This window comes from Mugil cephalus, chromosome 23, assembly GCF_022458985.1.
Source record: "Mugil cephalus isolate CIBA_MC_2020 chromosome 23, CIBA_Mcephalus_1.1, whole genome shotgun sequence".
NCBI classification, from domain to species: domain Eukaryota; kingdom Metazoa; phylum Chordata; class Actinopteri; order Mugiliformes; family Mugilidae; genus Mugil; species Mugil cephalus.
The window spans coordinates 3,392,199-3,411,779 of NC_061792.1; the positions used below are offsets into that span (position 1 = coordinate 3,392,199).

Below are 19,581 nucleotides of genomic sequence, written 5' to 3' on the forward strand. Positions count from 1 at the left end.
TTTACATGTAATGAGTTTCAGATGGTTTATTTCAAAGCACCAATCTTTCTTTGTCTCCGTTCTGAACTGTCAGCTGAAGATAAAGCAGACAGGGGTGAACATACAGAGGTTTGTTCCAGGTCTTCAGGCCAGAGGTGCTACACTGGACCAATTCTTCACTATTATATACCCACAGGTAAACCACAGAACTAAGTCACAGAACTAAGAGATATAAACAAGTAACAGATGCATACAGAATACTTTCAAATACACCAGCAGATGTTTCATTAAGTTAGGCCCACAACACCTTAAGAAGGTGTTCTGGAGTCACCACCCTCCATGCTGCCACCACACAACCCTTTTCTGTGACTTTCGACCACTGACAAATTAACTTAGCCCTTTTATATTGAATAAATTGTGTTGTTCATGTGTCCAAGCTACCTCTCTCCCTGGGAAGGGAAGGGGCGAGTGAGGATACAGACCTTGGTTCAGGTAGGGGGTGGGTTACGAGGATACAGGACTTAACCACAACCTGCACACCCAGACACAACATTAATCTACAAACGGTCTGCCCAGCTCACTTACGAGAGCAATGGAGACTGTCTGACAAATCCACGGCAGTCCACCTCCACCAACCACACACAGGTGCTCCACCCCCACTGCTCAGCTTTTGCTGCCATCTCAGCATGTTAAGCTCTCTTGTGATCATTAGCCTCCTCAACTCTGTCTTTCCACGGAACAGTAAATTCAATTTAATACTCCACAAAAGCAGGTAGCTGGGTGCTAATTAGAGAGAGTTGTCCACAAGGATTAGCAGTTCGATCCCCCAAGTGTTCCATATACCAAAGTGTCCTTGAGCAAGACACTAAACCCCTGGTTGCTCCCAGTGCAACTGGCACTGGTTTGTGAAGCTGTGTGTGATTGTGTGAGCAAATGGGTGGATGTATCTCTAACTGTAAAAGCACTTTGAGTACCTTTGAGTAGGTAGAAATGCGCTATATAAGAGCAAGACAATTTACCATTTACAAGAAATATGCTATTCAAAACTCTCACCAACAAATATGTCCAAACAACTCTCTATTCCTGGTTCTCCCCGGCCTTGCATCGCTCCCCAACCCAAGCAGCCAACAGCAGCGGTGCAACAGCATTTTTTTTTAACATTGGGAAGTGCAACATCCCAGTGTTCAGCCACACTTTGAATTTTGTCCATCGGTGAATAACGGTGATTATCCAATAAGAAGCTCGTATCTATTTTTTGGCCAGACATTGGGTATTGTATTTCTAGTGATGATAAAAACAAACAAACAATAAAAATAGACAGACTAATGACACGCATGCAGATTTATATAGGCTATTTGAGCAAAAAGTCCAAAAGTGTGATCTGTAAAATGACACAACAAATTTCAGAGAAATTTCCACATTATTTTTTAGACAAATAATGCTTTTTCTATCCCTACATATTTATGTATTTATGTGTACAGTTTCCCAAATTTGTGGTACAAATAAAGGTTTTCTGATTCTAATTCTAATTCTGATTATGTCCTTCAGCAATCCTTCATCCTACCAGACGTAGAAATCATATTGCATGTAAACCCTGTGGAATGTACTAATAACAAAAACAAAATAAATTTAGTTTTGTACTATAGATTAACATAATAGATTATAATGGTGGACAACTGTAAACATTAAACCAGTATTGCACACTTCTGCCCTCCAGGTGACCTTTACCATTGAAAGCATCAAGAAATTCATCAACAGTCAGTTTGTTTTGAAGAGCAACAAAGACAAAAATGCACTCAAACTAAGAGGTGGGTTTGAATCTCCGCCAGTTCCTCCACTGGGGGAAATTGAGTGAAGCACCAGCCAAGTGAGAAAGAAAGAGATTTATTTTCCTGCATTAAGATGTTTATACAGTCAAAAGGCTCATTTTTATAATGATGTTGAAAACGGATCACGAATATGAGCCACTGAGTGATAAATATTTTACCATTGCTTCTTTTAGAAGATTCTAGTGCAGCTGGAAAAGGCAAAGTTTTAATTATTTTAGTTGTTAAGTATTTTCTTTTCAGTTCACAAGTCCTGCTTGTGAGATTAAATATAGCTCTCCTGGGCCTGATTCTGAGCATGGGAGTCTCTGCAGATGGTAATGCCACAGCAGGTAACATTGCTCTGGAACTGACTCTGGCACTCATTGATGGGATGCAGACTTTGTCCCATGGAGGTGTCAGTAGAGGTATTAGGTAGACTTACTTGCATTTTTATTTAATAATACTATGGTCTGCTCTACCCCTCCACCACTAAAATGAAACATATCGGATGCTTAAGTATGTGTATTAGCATATAATTAGTATTATATTAACTATGTACGAAAAAAAAATCTATCTCAAATCTCAAAAATGTATTTGACATGTACTTTTGATCACAGCCAGACCCATGATGGCCTTCTTGACTTATCCACTTTCAGGGTGATCCCTGCAGTTTCTGAACACTGAAATATGCTGGGAAAATAGCAGAGAAGGTGACCAAGATGAAGTTCAGAATTTTATTTGAAAGTTGTTTTCACAATAGGAATTTGGTCCCACAATAGGTCAGCTGGCCTTCGGCAAATGAGTCAAGGTTTCTTCCTGTTAAAAGTGAATTTTTCCTTGCCACCATCGCCCTCAGGCTTGCTCTGGAGGTTTCAGGCCGTTTTTTGTAAAGCGTCTTGAGACAATTTGTATTGTTATTGGCACTATATAAGTAAAATTGAATTGACTTATGTTTATTTTATTTACAGGTCAAATGTTGTGGATGGAGTCCCTTGGCTGTATGTTATACTTGTGTTCTCCAAAACTACGAAGCCTCCAGGAACTTGAAGATGTTGGCCTTCACTTGGCTGACCTTGCTCAGCATGACGTCACTAGAGATCTGGTTCTTCTCAACCAGCAGCGTCTAGCTGAGATGGAGCTCACAAACCAGCTTGAGAGAAAAAAAGTAGAATTTCAACTTCTAGTTAGCGTTTCTTCAATGCCACTACCAGACATAACATTAAGACCACTGACATTGATGTAAATAACACTGATTATCTCTTCTTCTCAGCAGCTGTTAGTATGTGGGATATATCTAAATAATAGGTAGTAAGTGAAAATTTTGTCCTTAATGTTGATGTGTTTGAAGCAGGAAAAATGGGCAAGCATCAGGATTTAAGTGGGTATGAAAACACAAATTGTGAGGGCTGGATGACTCTGTAACCTGTCCTTCAGATTCAGGTAGACCGACCCGTGGAGAATAGAGTAAAACACAACAGAAAGACAAAGGATTAAAAAATAATATTTTAATGTTAAAGGACTTCTGCAAAGTAAACTAAAAAAGGGAGAGGATCAGAAGCTTAGGGGGGGTCCATATGAGTACGCTGGAAGTCAGTTCGACAAGGGGGAGGCTGACTGTGTGGCTGTGTGGTTGGCTTTTTCTCTGGGGTCGGAGCAAAGCCAAAACTCGCATTCCCAGAAGCTGCTGGGCTGAGGTGGGTCGGAGCTCTGGGACAACGTCACACTGGGGTCCTGCCAAACATTTGCCACTCTGAACCATATAGCTCTTCCGGACCCAGCACTCTTGATAGACAATCGCAGCAGACTGCTATAAAAAGCACAGCACCATACGAAACACAAAGACTCTGGAGGAATAACTCGAGTCATGAGTAAAACAGTCCCACCTGCACAGACAATCACAGCAGGCTGACTCTCTAGAATAAATACATTAGTTATGATTCTGTTTTGGCAGCAAAAGGGGAACCACATAATATTAGAAAGATTGTCATAATGTTATGCCTGATCAGTGTCTATCAACCATTGACTTGCACTTCCTGGAGTACTGACTTCACAATATTTGGTGTTTCTAAATTGGATGCAGATGTGCATGTGTATGAATGGTTGTTTGTCTTTCTGTGTTGTCCCTGTGACAGACCATCTGCCCAGGGTGTCTCTTTCAATGACAGTTGGCATAAGCTACAGGTCCCCACAACCATCTTTAGGTTTTATGAGTGACAAGTTAAAAGAAGACAGACAGAAAGATAAACACACACAGGGAAAAATGCATATTTGCATGAGAAACAATCACAAATATCACCAATAAATGTATGTGTCAGGTTGTATTCTGACTATATCTAAGCTGTATATATGTGCCTGAATGTGTAGGAGGAACTCAGAATCCTGTCCCAACATCTGGAGGCTGAAAAAGAGAAGACAGAAACTTTGCTGTATGCCATGCTTCCACGTCACATAGCTAATCAGCTTAAAGAGGGGAAGAGCGTCAAGGCAGGTCAGTCTATTGGTCTACCAACCCAGCTGTCAATTTCAATCAGTATCTACATTTGGTCTTGTTTTTTTATATAGCACCTTTCTACCCATTGGAAGTCATGCAACTGGGGGGTTCAATGTCATGTGGTCGATTGGGGGTTGAATCAGGGCTGTCAATAAACCCATGAACCTACCTACTGAGCCACAGCTGTCACCATTTCCTTCTGTTGTGCTGTCAAAGTGTCTGTCTTCTCAGGAGAGTTTGAAGTGTGCACGATTTTATTCAGTGATGTGGTAACCTTCACTAACATCTGCGCTGCCTGTGAGCCCATCCATATCGTTCATCTGCTGAACTCCATGTACTCCAAGTTTGACAGACTCACCAACATACATGACATCTACAAGGTATCCACAAGATATTTAGTACCCATTTTATTCAGCTTCACATTCACAATCTTTAGGAAATGATATTATTGTTTTATAAAATCTACATTCTGTATAAAACATATCTTTGAATATCCGTGAAGTTTGTCAAGATTATCCAAAAGGCAATGAATAAAGGCAACTGGACTTGTAGAATTTCTTGAAGTTGTGTTTTACATTGTTCAATTAAATAATACCTGAATTATTTTTTTAACCACAAACTTGGTTTGCTAAAGGTTGAGACTATTGGTGATGCATATATGGTCGTTGGTGGTGTTCCAGTCCCTACAAAAACCCATGCCCACAGAGTGGCAAATTTTGCTTTGGGTATGAAAATTGCTGCGAGAGAAGTTATCAACCCTGTAACAGGAAAGCCCATACAGGTAAGAATGGCATATATTTAGCCTTTCTAGTTGATATTTTGACCATGTAAATCATGACAAGGAGAGAAGATGTGGAGCTTTTGTGACAGTGTTAATAGAAAGATATTTCTTAGACTATACAGAGTAGTCTGAGCACATCACAACCCACCAAACACCAGAGGTCATTTGGACATTGGTTTTTGGACTAAATCTGGTCAGTCCGTCATAGTCTTGATTTAGTTCAGAAATAGTCGTTGAAAATTGGGCTGTGTTTGGTCCATCTGATTTTGTCCAAATTTAGTCCAAAAATAGTTGTTGCTGAAAATTCAGTTGTTGAAAATTCCGCTATGTGTAGTCCATCTGATTTGGAGAAGAAGAGGAAGAAGAAGAAAGGGAATGGCTGGGAGTAAGAGTGATGGGTACAGGGTTGCTGGTGGGCTGTTTCTCCCTTATGGAGAGTTTGTGATATATAATAATAATCAGTAGTATGGTACTTTTACTTTTAATATTTTAAGTATTTCTTTTTGTGGTTATATGTTTTTACTTCATTGAAATTTCACTGCAGGACCTGTACTTGTATTGTAACAGAGTAGTTTCACGGAGTGGCATTAGTACTTTAGCTTCGGTTATGATTTGACCTTCGCCCGCCCCCCCCCCCCCCCCCCCCCCCCCGACGTGTGGGCATGCGCAGCTCCTTCCTCTCTACGTTTGACTTTAAACAAAATACCCGCAACGGACGAGGAGCTGGACGTAATCCCTGCAACGGCACTCGTTAACGTTATTTTGAGCATTCTTGTGCTTGGAACACTCATTTGGTGAGTAATATTTTACCCTTGTTTAGACCGTTTTCTTTCTGTAAGTGAGCGCCATATTTTTCGTGCTTGCTAATAATGATGCGTGTAGTAATGTCGCAACATTCACATGGCAGAACATCAGAACAAGTCTGGATGTATCATTTTATTTTAAGATCAGCTGTTAAGTTACAACTATGCTAACTTAGCCAACTTTAGTTACCAACAATAACAATCTGTGCTTGTCAAAGACAGGACTACCACTGTGTGTCGACCTAGTCAACAAACCCCATCCCTACACCCATACCTACCCACCCCTACCCACCCCTCTCTCTACTTTTCAGGTGTTTGCTGAGTTCAACAGAATCGCAAGTAAGAATCTTGGGGGGGGGGGGGGGGGGTTCTTTGAGGCTCTGGACCAGTATACCCAACGTTTCACTGAACTTCAAAACAGAATAGGGAACTGTTGGCTATAAACTCAGTGAGTTTATGCAGCACATCAGCTGGATGGTAAGTAGGTTAATTTTGCTTTTAATCTGTATGATATGATATGTTCATCAATCAAGTTCTAAACGAGATCATCCAGCCCAACCTATTATGGATTGATGCAGTGTTGTACAAAGTATTACAACACCCTATGCTCCTACCAACCGTAAATGCAGGAGGCTGAAATGTAATTTTTTTCAGCACTACAGATTTTTTCATTTTCACTTTATTTATGATCATAACTTCCAGCTCTCAATTAAATAACTAAACAAACTCTTGATTTCTTGGTTTGATGGGTTTAAACAACTGTAAACTACACAAAACTTAACCTTGGTAGAAAATCACTTCCTACCCTCATCTGCAGTTCATGATGTAACGTTAGGTCTGCACTCTTCTGTATATTCTTACAGTTGTCCTCTTGTGTTGCTTCTTTTGTTTGTGAGTGCAGGAACCTGAGGCTGGTCAACTGGAACATACAAGCTGGGAGAGACGATCCTTTCCATTCACCCGAAGACATTAAGATGGTCATCAATAGAATAGAGGTCCTGAACGAGGAGCTCTCTGACTGCATTACTTTTTAATACATGTTTTCTGAAGACATTTGTCATTCCATTCACAGACAAAAGTTTGTTCAGCTTTTCTATTTGTTATTTCATCAAAAGACTTGGGTTGAAATTTATTTAGTGTGTGTTTGTTAAGCATGATTTAGAAGAAAAGATGAGATTTGAAATGCATGTGTAACTAGGACTGTTCATCTTTATACATAAAATGTATAAAAATGTTGATTTTTTTTTTTAAATTGAACATTAAATAACAAGTTCTTAAAAGAATGCTTTCTGAGTGTTTATTAAAATGTACGGAAAGAAAAATTTTATTTGAATTTTTATATGAGACACCTTAAAATAATTTGTTTGCTCCAACCTTCTTAAGTGGTTTATATGAAGTTGAATATTTCAGGTTAATCTGAATGTTTTGTTTACATTGAATCAATGAAGACAACTTATTTATTTTAGTTAAGCACAACCTGAAATAATTGAGTTGGTCCGACTTCAGAAATTAGTTTACATGGAGTTACAGAAAACAGGGTAAACTGAATTAATATAACATAGCAAAAAAAATTAGGTGTGATTAATTACCTCAACCGTCAACTGCATATATAATGTGAAGTTCTGACCCACAACTGACATCTTGTTTCAGCTGATCAAGGAAAATGCATGAGGGGTGCGCTGTCTTCTGTAGTGCTAACCACTACCTGTGCCACCCACAAAAAATATATCATAACATAATTATGTGTTATAAAGTACAAAGACAACGATAGACAGTTTGCCTGTACAAGTTAATTGTGGAGCGTGTTCAATATGAAATTTTATCTTTACACAGTCTAGCTCTGCCTTTGTACTATCAAGCGCATAAAATGGTGTCCAGACTCTACTGTTTTCTGTCACTCGTTTTCCTTACCCTACTGTGCTACTGTGCTCTGTGTGTTGCGTGTGTTTGTTCAGATCCGTGTGGGTCTCCATACCGGACCAGTGTTAGCTGGGGTCGTAGGAGAAAAAATGCCTCGTTACTGCCTGTTTGGAGACACTGTTAACACTGCCTCCAGGATGGAGAGTCATGGAGTTCCTGACCACATTCACCTCAGTAGTTCCACCTTCAGGTGTGTGTTTTGCTTTTTTGACATATTTTGAATTGGCATTCTGTTACTTGATGTGTACTATCCACCTAGACCAGACCAGGTACCTCCACCCCATAGCAATGACACTTGTTGATAGCAGCAGCCATTGCTGACAGGATGCAGCCTGAAACATGCACACACACAAGCGTTTCAGGAACTGCTCAAACTGCCCCTCCCCTCAACCCACTAACAAGGAGGCTGACATATACAATATTAGGAAGATGGTCATAATGTTATGTCTGATCAGTGTATATATACAGTGAGAAGGGAAGTGGTAGCTATCCTTATAATTTACTACACTGGTCAGCTCTGTGTGTACCCGTCACATTGCCCAACCCATCCTATTTTCAGAGAGCTAAAGGATGCAGGATTCAACATAAAGGAGCGTGGACAAATTGAGGTGAAGGGTAAAGGACAGATGATGACATACTTCCTGTTCGGGAACCTGCTGGTATCAGAAGATTATATAATGGGAAGACAGGTTGAAAGGAAAGGACTTTACAGGGATGACCTTCATGATCCAATCAAAAAAGGTAAAGCACATAGTGGAGGATACTTCTGTTTTAAATATCTGTAAAGTCAGCAACAAAGCATAGTTACAGCTCACACTCTGATGAACATGTAATGGTTTCCCGACAACACATCTAGTATTGAGCATTTCTCCTGAGATTAACAGATCCCGTCTTGATTGGTCTAAGTATCCACCAAAAATTTAGATTGCTAGATGGGACTGAGTGTCACAATCCCTAATAATTCAGCACAGTACCTTAAGAGGATTGGAGAAGACTTTTATGGGTTAATTTGCTTATATAATGGGTTAGCAAAACGTCAAGATATCAGTGGTTTTGTTCCACTACTCTTAGTCCCCACATCATGCTTCATTGATTCACTTGACTTGTCATTCCTCAGACTACTTATTTATCTGCTGAAATGTAACAGTAATGGCATTAAAACCATAAAAACAGTAGTCTTTGGAAAATTTACAAGATCTTGCATCGTGTAAGTGGGAGGAATGAAGCAATTAATTGCTTTCTGTATTGATATCACATTCAGTGTAACTCTTTCAAATAGACTACAAGAAAATGTTAAAACAGACTTTATGAGCCCCAGAAATGCCGTTGACAGTGTTCACAGGTGTAGCTGTAACTTAATGCCTGGATATTAATATTAATATTCTGGATTTATTTTTATTTATTAATTGGTTGAGAAAGGACAATAATAGCTAACTTGTAATATCACTTTTATTATTCTTTAGAGGCTGCCAAAAAGCTTGATGTGAAAACTGAGACTGAGCAGACAGACATACCCATAGATGTTGACGACTTTGGTGTGGACACCCCATTTGCTTGGGACATTACGGCACCATATGAGAGCAATGACAACAGTTATGACACACCTGCATACAATCTCAACAGCAGGCTCTGTCTTTTACTCTGAGGACACCAGCTGTCTCAATACATCAACAAAGTCTCAATAGACAGTAACACACTAAAAAGGCTGCAGATGAGTCTTTCATTTGAAAGAGTGACTTTGGTTTTATTCTAAATGCTTTGTTGTGGATTGGAAAAAGTTAAATTCATATTTCTGTGTGAATGATTTCTGATTATACATCTGAAAAAACAAAGTGTGTCTCATTTTAAATAAATATCCATTCTGGTTGGCCTGTGATTTAAAATTCTATTCTGTTCTGATAAATAAATTACTTCTTAATTTTGGCCACCTGTCCGACACCACTGTGCCAAGCTGTGCAGTGTGTATCCACTGTGGATATGAGGAGAAAAAAAATAACAACAAATATTACAGACACTTGAGTACAGGCATGTAAGAAGTGCATCACTGTGAGGATTTCCAAATGTGGTTTCCAAGGTCTACAAGTCTGATGACATTTTCAAAGACTGCTGCTCTTCTTGTCTGTGTTGCTAGAATCTAGCAACTAGAACCTAGTTCCTCTAGGCCTCTCTTCCACCAGGCCACCTTGCAGGGTCCACTTTGAAGATGGTGTCACACTGACTTCAGTTTCCAGTGTCAAGAGTGATTTTTTAGGAGGCCAATCCAGCGGCACCTACAGCCTCCAAAGTGTCCGCCTAAGAAGACGCGCCGGGGTCGACGAGGCAGCAAGACAAAACAAGTCCAAACCTATGGCAAGAAAGCAGAGCCAGACAATGAAAGTTTGATCTTCAATCTGACAGGCACCCCCCTACATCCTCATGAAGTAAGACTCCTCAATAAGGGTTTAAGTTTTGTCCCTTTTAAACCTGCTGATTCCGTTACTACTAAAATAGAACTGTTTAAATTTTTTCGCAATCGGAGACTGAAAAGTTACTACAAGGACATGACTACCTCTTTTCAAGCATCCAACAAACAAGAGCGAGGTAAATTTAAACCTACAAGCACTTTTTGCCCCCCTGTCTTTAACTCCTCATTAGATACTTTCTGTCGACTTGTAGAACGTGATGTTGAGCAGCTTTTTAGCAATCCTCTTCCTACAAACAGCACGAATAACATGACACTATCTGAAATACAGGTCCTGGACAAGCTTTGTAAAGACAAACATATTGTTGTGAAGCCAGCAGACAAGGAAGGTGGTCTAGTGATTACGCCCAAAACCCTCTACGACCAAGAGGCTCTAAGACAATTACAAGATCAGACCTATTACAGAACTTTACCCTCTGACCCTACTAGTAAATTTCAAAAGGAGACAGAGCTTTTTCTCCAACAAGCTCACTCTTGCTCCGTAATTTCTGAACGAGAGTTTAAATACCTGTTCAATCGTACACCAACTAGACCAGCGTTTTACATTTTGCCAAAGTCCACAAAAGTCTCTCCAATCCACCAGGTCGCCCAATTGTTACAGGCAACAATAGCCTTACTGAACCACTCCCTAACTTTGTAGACTTCATTCTAAGGCCTTTGGTTACCATGCTCCCTAGCTACCTCAGGGACACGTCTGACTTCCTAAAATGTTTGTCACATATTGGTCATTTAGGTCAGAATGTTTTGCTTGCCACTATGGATGGATCTTTATACACTAACATTCCTCACATTGACAGTTTGACCGCTCTTAAATATTTTCTTGATCTTCGGACTTCGGATGATGATGGACTGACAACTAAATTCATTGTAGAAATGGCTGAACTAGTGCTTACTAAAAATTACTTCTTGTTTGCACATCAATATTACCTTCAGATCAGTGGCACAGCCATGGGTGCCACAATGGCCCCTGACTATGCCAATTTATATCTTGGTTTCTTGGAAGAAGAGAAAATCACGTTGTTTAAAAGATACATTGATGATTTTTTTGTGATTTTTTTGCGGCTCATTACCTGAATTTGAATTGTTTGTCTTGTATATGAACTGCTTAAGACCATCCATCCAAGTTTACTTTGATAAATTCTTCTTTTAATAAGTACATTCTTTAACTACACAAAGCAGTGTTTTGCTAGTTACTTTTAATTATAAGTTAAGTTGGTTGCTAAGTTGATAGCAAGAATCAATATGATGTCGCAGTTAACGTTAGCATTCTATGTTAGCTAACGTTAGCAAATCCATTTCACAATAGACGTTTAGAAATGATATCATAAAGAGCTGTTTTTGCACCGGCAGGTATTTGATGGACCATTGTCCGAGTAATATGTGCAGATATATATATATATACATATATATTTATATATACACTAATTAAGCATCACTACCATACGTGGCTGGCCAGCTAAGACTTATTAAGAGTTATTGTACTGTTTGGTGTTTGTGATTTCTAATTTCTATTGCTTGGTTATTAGAAATGACAAAGATTATTTTGAGGGAACAAGAATTATTATAGTCGCATTGAATGTATTTTTGATAAATTCTTCTTTTAATAAGCACATTCTTTAACTACACAAAGCAGTTTTGCTAGTTACTTTTAATTATAAGTTAAGTGGTTGCTAGTTGATAGCAAGAATCAATATGATGTCGCAGTTAACGTTAGCATTCTATGTAAGCTAACGTTAGCAAATGCATCACTAGCCCGATAAGAACACTTAGCTCAAAGTGACTTTCACGAAACTTACCACTAAAACAAAGTATTTTTGCTGGCCGTATTCTCGTCTGCCCACGTCTGCCTCGGCTCGGCAGACTCAGCTCCACACAGCTCTCTTCATTGCTCAGGCCTTCGTATCGGACCTTCTGTGCTTGTCTTCGTATCAGGTCTGTGCCGTCCACCTTCGCCAAGTTTGAGTCGGTAAAATAAAATAAAGCAAACGCGGTGGACAACACGATTGTAAGTCAACCTTCGATTCTTTTCATGTTGACAGTGTATAGCAGCGTAATTGAGCAGTTATTTGAAAACCTTGATTCTGATTGGTCAAACTGAATGCACCTCGTCTGCGGTTGTGTCAGCGGAAATTCTCTGCCTACTGCCTATTTCATGTGTATGGCGTTTGCACCTGGGTGGAAGCCAAATGTTTGTAATGGTGATTTAATTTCTTGCATACTTTTTGGGTTGTTGCTATTGTGACTACTGTCATGTGAAATGTTTATGACAGCATTAATCGCATTGCTGTGGTAATAGAGTGTAATCCTCAGTAATCCTGTTACTGATCCACAATTGGATTGTTAAAAGCTTATGCATGTGAATTGGAAAGTTGTGGGGTGCACTGTAAAATGGGGCTCCGCCAAAAGCCACTGTTAAATTCGATCCCTGGATAAAAATACCGTTGTTGTTTTTTTTGAGTAGGTTCCATGTATTTCAGTTGAATATTATGTGGAGGATGGCTGCATGTCAGTGCAGTCCAAAACATCGCATTTGTTTTCTGTCTGAAGTTGCCTAATGTTCCAGACTAATGCAATTAAACTCATTTCATCATTTGTTATGCTAAATGTAATGGAAACTATGGAATGCATTGGATTCCATGCAAGAGAATGACTGTTTGCCTCACTGAGACATCCAGGTGTCCGCTGAGCATGTTAAGCCCGAGATATTGATCCCTTTCTAATGAAATTAAACTTTCTTTATTTACTTTTTATTAGCTTTCTTTCCTTAAAATACGCATACTGTACGTATGCGGTAACTGGGAACAAGACAACAAAACATAACATGACAAAGGGAGGATTTGTGCACTAAGTACAACAACAGCGTCATACATAAACACGTCACACATAAAGATAAAGATGCTGCTTGAAATTAAAGGGGAAGAAAAAAACATTTGTTATTAAGGGGACCTTATCGTTGTGATTCTATATAAAATCAGGTCTCAGGTTAACACATAGCTGAGCCATTCAGGCCAGTTCTATTCAAAAACATCAGTTTAGTTCATTGGTTTGAATGTAATTCTCTCCAAAATATATTTTGTTGGTTTGTCTTTCTTTTTTGGTCAGAGTCTTTATAGATACAACTAACAATACTTTCAAAAAGTATTTGTCTTACTTTATGTATTCAAATCAAAGATTTTCCTTTTAAAAACAGCCCCCAGGAACCCAAAAGGGGGCCACAGAAGGACAGCTCCAAAACATGTGAAAATGATTTGCTATAGGACCTCCAACAAGCAGTCTGGTTATACTAGTGGATCTTTTGAGCTGGAGAACAAAAGAATCAAGACTAATTTTTCCAGCTGAATTCCCTCCAGGAGGGAGAGCTGGTCACTAACCACTGCTGTGAGAATGTGAGCCCCCCCTCTGTTTCCCATCTTTTCTTAATATCTAAAGTATGGCCAAGATTTTGAAGACCTTTGTGTAGTTTGGATATTATCTTTTGGAAGGGGACATTCTTGTAGGCTCTTTGAAAAGTGTTATGAATTCCATCTCTCTCTGAAGTAACATCCCTTGGGAATTCCTTGCCTTTAAAGTCTTATGAATGGTTCCTTCCTGAAAACTTAAAACTTTTTTTGTGAGCTACTAATATTCATGTGTCTTTTATTGGAGGTGTAATTTAAAGCAACATGTCAATGTACATATCAGAGAGACGCGTATTCAGAAAGTTTTTTTCCCACCAATATGTGTTGTTAAATTGCCTTTAATGTTCTTAAATTTGCCAGGCGGAAGATATCCTTTGCACTAAATTTTGCGTGATTGTCATTAATCCGCAATTTCAGTGACAAAAGAACCTATCAGTTACTAATACTTTGTTTTGGACATATGTGATTGAGCAGGGAGAGAAGTTTCTGAATCATTTTGTGCCGTGCGTGTGAGTGTTTCAGTGTATGTTTTGTGGGTTTTGGTAAAAAAAATAGGCACCATCTAGTTCTGTTCAGGTATGCACATAGCGCTGGGTCTGAGGTAGCTTGATTCAACACTGAGACCTTTCCAGGAATATGTTGGATCTAAATGTTGTACTAAAGATGAGGAAGTTGTGTACGTGGGCCTCATTAAAGACACATTGGATATGGGTATATAAGAGTTTGGTGATCTTTTGTTGGAGGTGCAATATAAGGCAACGTGCCAACAGTGTGAATTTGCTATATGTCAGAGAGATGCTCCGGAGAATTCAGAAAGTTTTTCTCCCGCCAGCGTGTGGTGTGTTGTAAGATCGGAAAGGTCACGAAACAGACCTTTTCGCAGAGTGTTGCTGAGGCTTGTTGGGCCAAGCAGGAACCTGCTCACATTCGCCAGTTGAAGCAATCCGTTATTTTAAGTTTTGTGGCACACGATTGTCATTAATCTACAATTTCAATGAAAAAAGAAATATATCACTAACTGAGTTTTGACTCTGACCTATGTGATAGAGCAGGGAGAGAGCTTTCCGAAAGTTTTGTGCCATAGCTGTGGGTGTTTGAGTCCATGTCTCATGGGTTTGGTTTGTGTTGCATTTTAGTCATCAGGATACAGACACTGTAAAAATTAAAAAGTTGAGAAAACTCAAAATGTTTGAGTTTTGAGCCCAACCAAAAACTCATAGTGTTTTGTTTTTACATTTTCCTTTTGAGACAAACTTGAAAGTTAGACTTGTACCAAGTCTATGTTTTCAAACAGTTTGGCCAACTAATAATCTTTTGTTCAGATAAAGTAGTTTTCTCCATTAGTAAAACTTAAAGGTTAGCGTTATACCAACTAAGAATTTTACTCACTCAAAAAAGTAAGTTAGGGTTGTTAAGTTAACATTTCAAGTTAAGGTTAATAACATTTAAAATTGCATTTCACAGAATACAAAAAAAGTTTAAAGTTTACTTCATACTTTATTGAAATAATTGGAAATTGTTCCATTTAACAATTTAACAGTAGCAGCAGAGAATTGCTGTCTTACTACAGCAAAGTGCAGAACAAGTAGCTCCATAACAATAATAACTTCCAAGTGTTATTGACCTATGATCAAATACATTCGAAACATTTTTACCATTTCATATACAAGTCATTGAGCAGTGTATTACAATTGTAACAACAGCAACAACATTGCTGACATATCTCAAGTGGCTGTGTCAAACAGAAATACGCAAAACCTGTAAAAACACCTGTGCAGTTCACAACACAACAGTTTATATAATATAAAAAAAAAAACAATGTCACAATGTCAGCATACAATTTAACATTGTAAATTGGGCAGAATTATCCAACTGAATAACGCACCCATAAAAACAAAACAAAAAAGTTTGCCGTGCATGTCTGCATGTAGACAAAAGCAACAAAGAGTGATGCTTCTACCATTTTTTTTTCCTTTGGTTATTAGCCTCTCGCCTCTGATCCAGACAAGAGGATAACATTTTTTAATTTAATTAGCTTCACTCTAATGAACGGTAGTAAATGGGATTCATTCTGCTTAGTCATCTGATAAACTTTCCAGTGGTGTACACAATTATTCCGTACCCTACCGTGCGTTTGTTTCTTGTTAATGCACACACAGTCTAAGCGATTATATCTATCCTCTTGTCTGGATAGATATGTTGAGCCTCCTATTGTACTCACCAAGCATGTCCTGAAGAAGTTCTCTGAATCCTCGCGAAGAAACAGGGTTAGACCTTGCAGGGATGTGCTCCTTCTGTGTAGTCCAATGTCAGATGTTTGAAACCCCCGCCAAAAAAAAAGAAACTACTTGTCAGAGAAGTGACCAACGCTGTATTATTACATAAGTTGGTATTACGGCCGTGAGGGTTGGCCGTATGTCTCTCCCCTCTTGATGTGTGTGTGCATGCACTGGTGTGTCTGTTTCTATCTTGCGCTAGGTGTATTGTGGAGAGTCTCCAGTGGGCGTGTCTCCAGAGAGCGTGTCCGACCTGATCAGCTTAAGTGTATAGTGTATTAGGGTTGGGATAGAAAATCAACTCACATAAGTATCAGGATTTTTTGTTTTACGATTTTTAAATCGATTTTTTTGTTCAAAATTGTCCCCTCCCCGCCCCCAAATTTAATGCTTCATTTTAGTTTGTTCATGACCCTAAGTGGGAAAAAGTTACCACTTTTGTCAAGTGCAGGGTGAAATGTGTGTGTGTGTGTGTGTGTGTGCATGAGGTGTAAGTGAACGATCGAGCGGGCAGAGAGTGAGTGTGCATGTACACACTCACTCCAGGGTCCAGGGTGTACGCCCCATCGTCCGGTTGATAGTTTTGTTGTGCTCGCTTCCTGATTTCTATGGCCTCCAATTTCTCCTGCAGTGATCTGTGATTGCTCCTGATTTTCCCCGCTGTCTCTGTTTCGCATTCTTTTTTGTGTTCATTTCTCCATGTGTAGAATGATCTTCCAGTTTCTCCAATGTATGTTTTTGGGCATGTTTATGTTTTGCACGATATTTCATAGATGATGTTGCATTTTTTGTCCAGTTCTATTTTGTCTTTTGGGTTTACTATGAGTTTTTTGTGTGGTTTTATTGCTGCGTTGATGTGATGTTTTTTCATGATGTGTTGTATTGTTTCCGTTATCCCGGATGTATGGTATGCATATGGTGTCTTTGTATTGGTCCTCTGTTTTCTGAGTGTGTTTCTTCGTTCTCTCTTTTTGTTTATTGTATTGTATTATATTGACAAAGTGTGAGTGCGTGTTCTATGTGTCTTTCCTCTTCCTGTCTGTCTTTATCTTCCGTGATGTTGTTGGCCTGTTGATAGAGTGTTCTGACGACTGAGTGATTGTGTGCTGTGGGATGTTCTGATGTCCAGAGGAGGTACTGGTCCGTGTGAGTGGGTTTTCTGTAAACAGTGATTTTTTGACGCCGTCTACTTTGTGGTGGATGTTCAGATCGAGGAATGACATGGTCCGGTTGTGTTCTTCTTCGTGCGTGAATTTTATGTTTCCAGTGTTGTCCATAGTGTGGACATTGTGTGTGTCCGACTTTTATTTTTTTTCCAAGATGTCGTCCACGTATCTTTTCCACAGTGTGGGTTTACAGTGTGTGGATGCTGTGTAGATGGTTTTTGATTCCAGGTCCTCCATGAAAAAAACTGCTCATTGTTACTGATAGTGGATTTCCCATTGCGAAACGTTCTGTCTATCTGTATATGATTCCTTTAAACTGAAAATAAGTGGATTTAGCAACAAAATGTAAGAGTGTGGAAATATCTTCAACTGTCAGGTTTGTGTGTTTTTTGAGGGTTTCGGTGTTCCTTGAGTCGTTCCTGTACGATGTGTAATGTGACGTCAACTGGGGGTTTTGGGACTAGTGATAACATGTCTTGTGATATGAATATTTCATCTTTTTCTACTCTTATGCTGTTGAGTTCTTGTGCCAGTTGTTTTTGTCTCAAAACAACTTCTGTTGTACTGAGGAGGGGTTTGATGATTTCAATCAGTGCTTTGGGGAGGTTGTATGTTACTGATCTGATACTGTCAACTATTGGGCGGAGAGGGGTGTCTTTTTTGTGAATTTTGTTGTCCCGTATATCTGGGGGGTGATGTTGGCTGTGGGTATCAGGTGTTCATATGCGTCCCGTGTTATTTTGTTACTTTGTAGTAAAGGTTTTAGTAATGATGTCAGGGTCCTTTTCTTTTCTTCCGTGGGGTTCTTTTTCAGTATTTCGTAGGTGTTCCTGTCCCCTAACATGGATTCCATCTGTTTTTCATATGTTTTTGTGTCCATGATGACTGTTGTTCTTCATTTATCGGCCGGCAGGATGGTAATGCTTTTGTCTCCTTTTAACGATTTAATTGCGTTTTGTTCTTCCTGTGTGATGTTGCTTGGTGGAAGTTTGGCTGATTTTAAAATTCCTGATATTGCATTTCGGAGTTCTGCATTTTGTCCCTGATCTTGACATTTATGGCATGCTAATTCTGTTGCTAGGATGTATTGTTCGTGTGGTATTTTGGAGGGTGTAATGGTGAAATGTAGCCCTCTTGCTAGCACCCTTTTTTTTCTGTTTCGGTGAGGGTGTACCCATTTTTCATTGGTTTTGTAGTTTGTTTGTCTCTGCTTTTTCTTTCTATTAGTTTGTTTAATTTCTTGATGTGGCGTTGTTTGGTAATGGAAAATTCCTGTTTGTATATGTATTTTAAGTGTGCGTTTTATTTCCTCTTCCATGTTGTGGTTCCAGCGTGCAATGTTCTTTGAAACCGTCCGTTTCTTTTTTTATTTGCATGTTGATTTTGTCTATTTTGTTGGCTGTTGTTCTAATCCATTCTATGATAAGAGACTTTTTGCTTTGTTGATGATGTTTTCTGCGTTTTATGGCTTTTTGTGTTGAGGCTTGCCGGTGTTACTTCCTCATCTTTGAAAGCGGAGTTTGAATCTCAGGTGATTTTTTTGGGGTGCCCACTTTTTTTCCAGTTTCTCTAGACGGCGGAATGTTTTGACACAATCAGTTCAAAACTTCCACGTAATAGAATAATGAGGTTCATTATGTCTTATTTTAGATATATGTTTAGGATTTTCTTATCTTCCAACATAACACAGAACTTGCACTGCATATATGACCTAAAATGAAAATTAGCACGAAACAACAATTAGTTGGTTAATGTTTTAACCAGAACACATGAAAAAATCCAATTTTAAAACTGATATTACAATGAGTGTACTCATCAGGAAAAGGAGCTCAGCACATCCACATTAGTCTAGAAATGTTAGTAAATGTAGCCCATTTTACATTGTTTTGCTCAGGATTAAAGCGGACAGTGTTTTTTTTGTTTGTTTTTATATATATATATATATATATATGTATGTATCATTAATTTAATTCATAATTAATTCAGAGTTATGATTGATTAAATGCGGTGACGCTTCATTTCTCTCGTCAGATTACACATACTGTATCTACTCTTTATTATGTCGATGAATGATGTTAACCCAAAGATAGTATATCGAACCAAGAGTCACACCTCATTTTCAATATAAATTTAATACAACTTTTGACCACAAACAGCAAAGATAAAACATACAGTTTCGTGTGGGGATTTTTTTTTTCTCTACTCCTCCGATTTATCACCTTTTTCAGAGGAGCAATTCGATTTAAAGTTGTACTGAGTGATGCTGTCGTACTATCAACAAAATAATCTTTTTGTGTTGGACTTAGATTGTGGTTGCTGGCATCCACATCTCTGACATAAGGCACTGAGGAAATGTCTTTCTAATTTCAGTGTAATCCCATATTGTGAATTCAAATGTAACAAGGAAATTATCAGACAAAGGAGAGTTATGAGAATATATTGTCAGACCTTCAGTTTCTATGCCGTAAGTTAGAACAAGATCTGAGGTGTGATTGAAA

At 38.8% G+C, this 19,581-nt stretch overlaps 2 protein-coding genes across 2 annotated transcripts in view; one reads left to right on the forward strand and one right to left on the reverse strand.

The window, feature by feature from the left end:
* The window catches only part of LOC125000763 (guanylate cyclase soluble subunit beta-2-like), a 54,430-nt gene extending 44,765 nt beyond the window's left edge, over positions 1-9,665 (forward strand). Inside the window, exons 8-16 of the mRNA XM_047576415.1 lie at positions 74-175; positions 1,697-1,787; positions 2,756-2,952; positions 4,152-4,275; positions 4,495-4,658; positions 4,913-5,059; positions 7,818-7,972; positions 8,342-8,523; positions 9,246-9,665. Coding sequence (XP_047432371.1) covers positions 74-175; positions 1,697-1,787; positions 2,756-2,952; positions 4,152-4,275; positions 4,495-4,658; positions 4,913-5,059; positions 7,818-7,972; positions 8,342-8,523; positions 9,246-9,427 — 1,344 coding nt within the window. The 3' untranslated portion in view covers positions 9,428-9,665. The remainder of the gene's footprint in view (positions 1-73; positions 176-1,696; positions 1,788-2,755; positions 2,953-4,151; positions 4,276-4,494; positions 4,659-4,912; positions 5,060-7,817; positions 7,973-8,341; positions 8,524-9,245) is intronic.
* Positions 9,666-10,412: 747 nt separating this feature from the next.
* Positions 10,413-19,581, reverse strand: part of LOC125001200 (ankyrin repeat domain-containing protein SOWAHA-like) — a 12,494-nt gene continuing 3,325 nt past the window's right edge. Inside the window, exon 2 of the mRNA XM_047577124.1 lies at positions 10,413-10,473. Coding sequence (XP_047433080.1) covers positions 10,413-10,473 — 61 coding nt within the window. The remainder of the gene's footprint in view (positions 10,474-19,581) is intronic.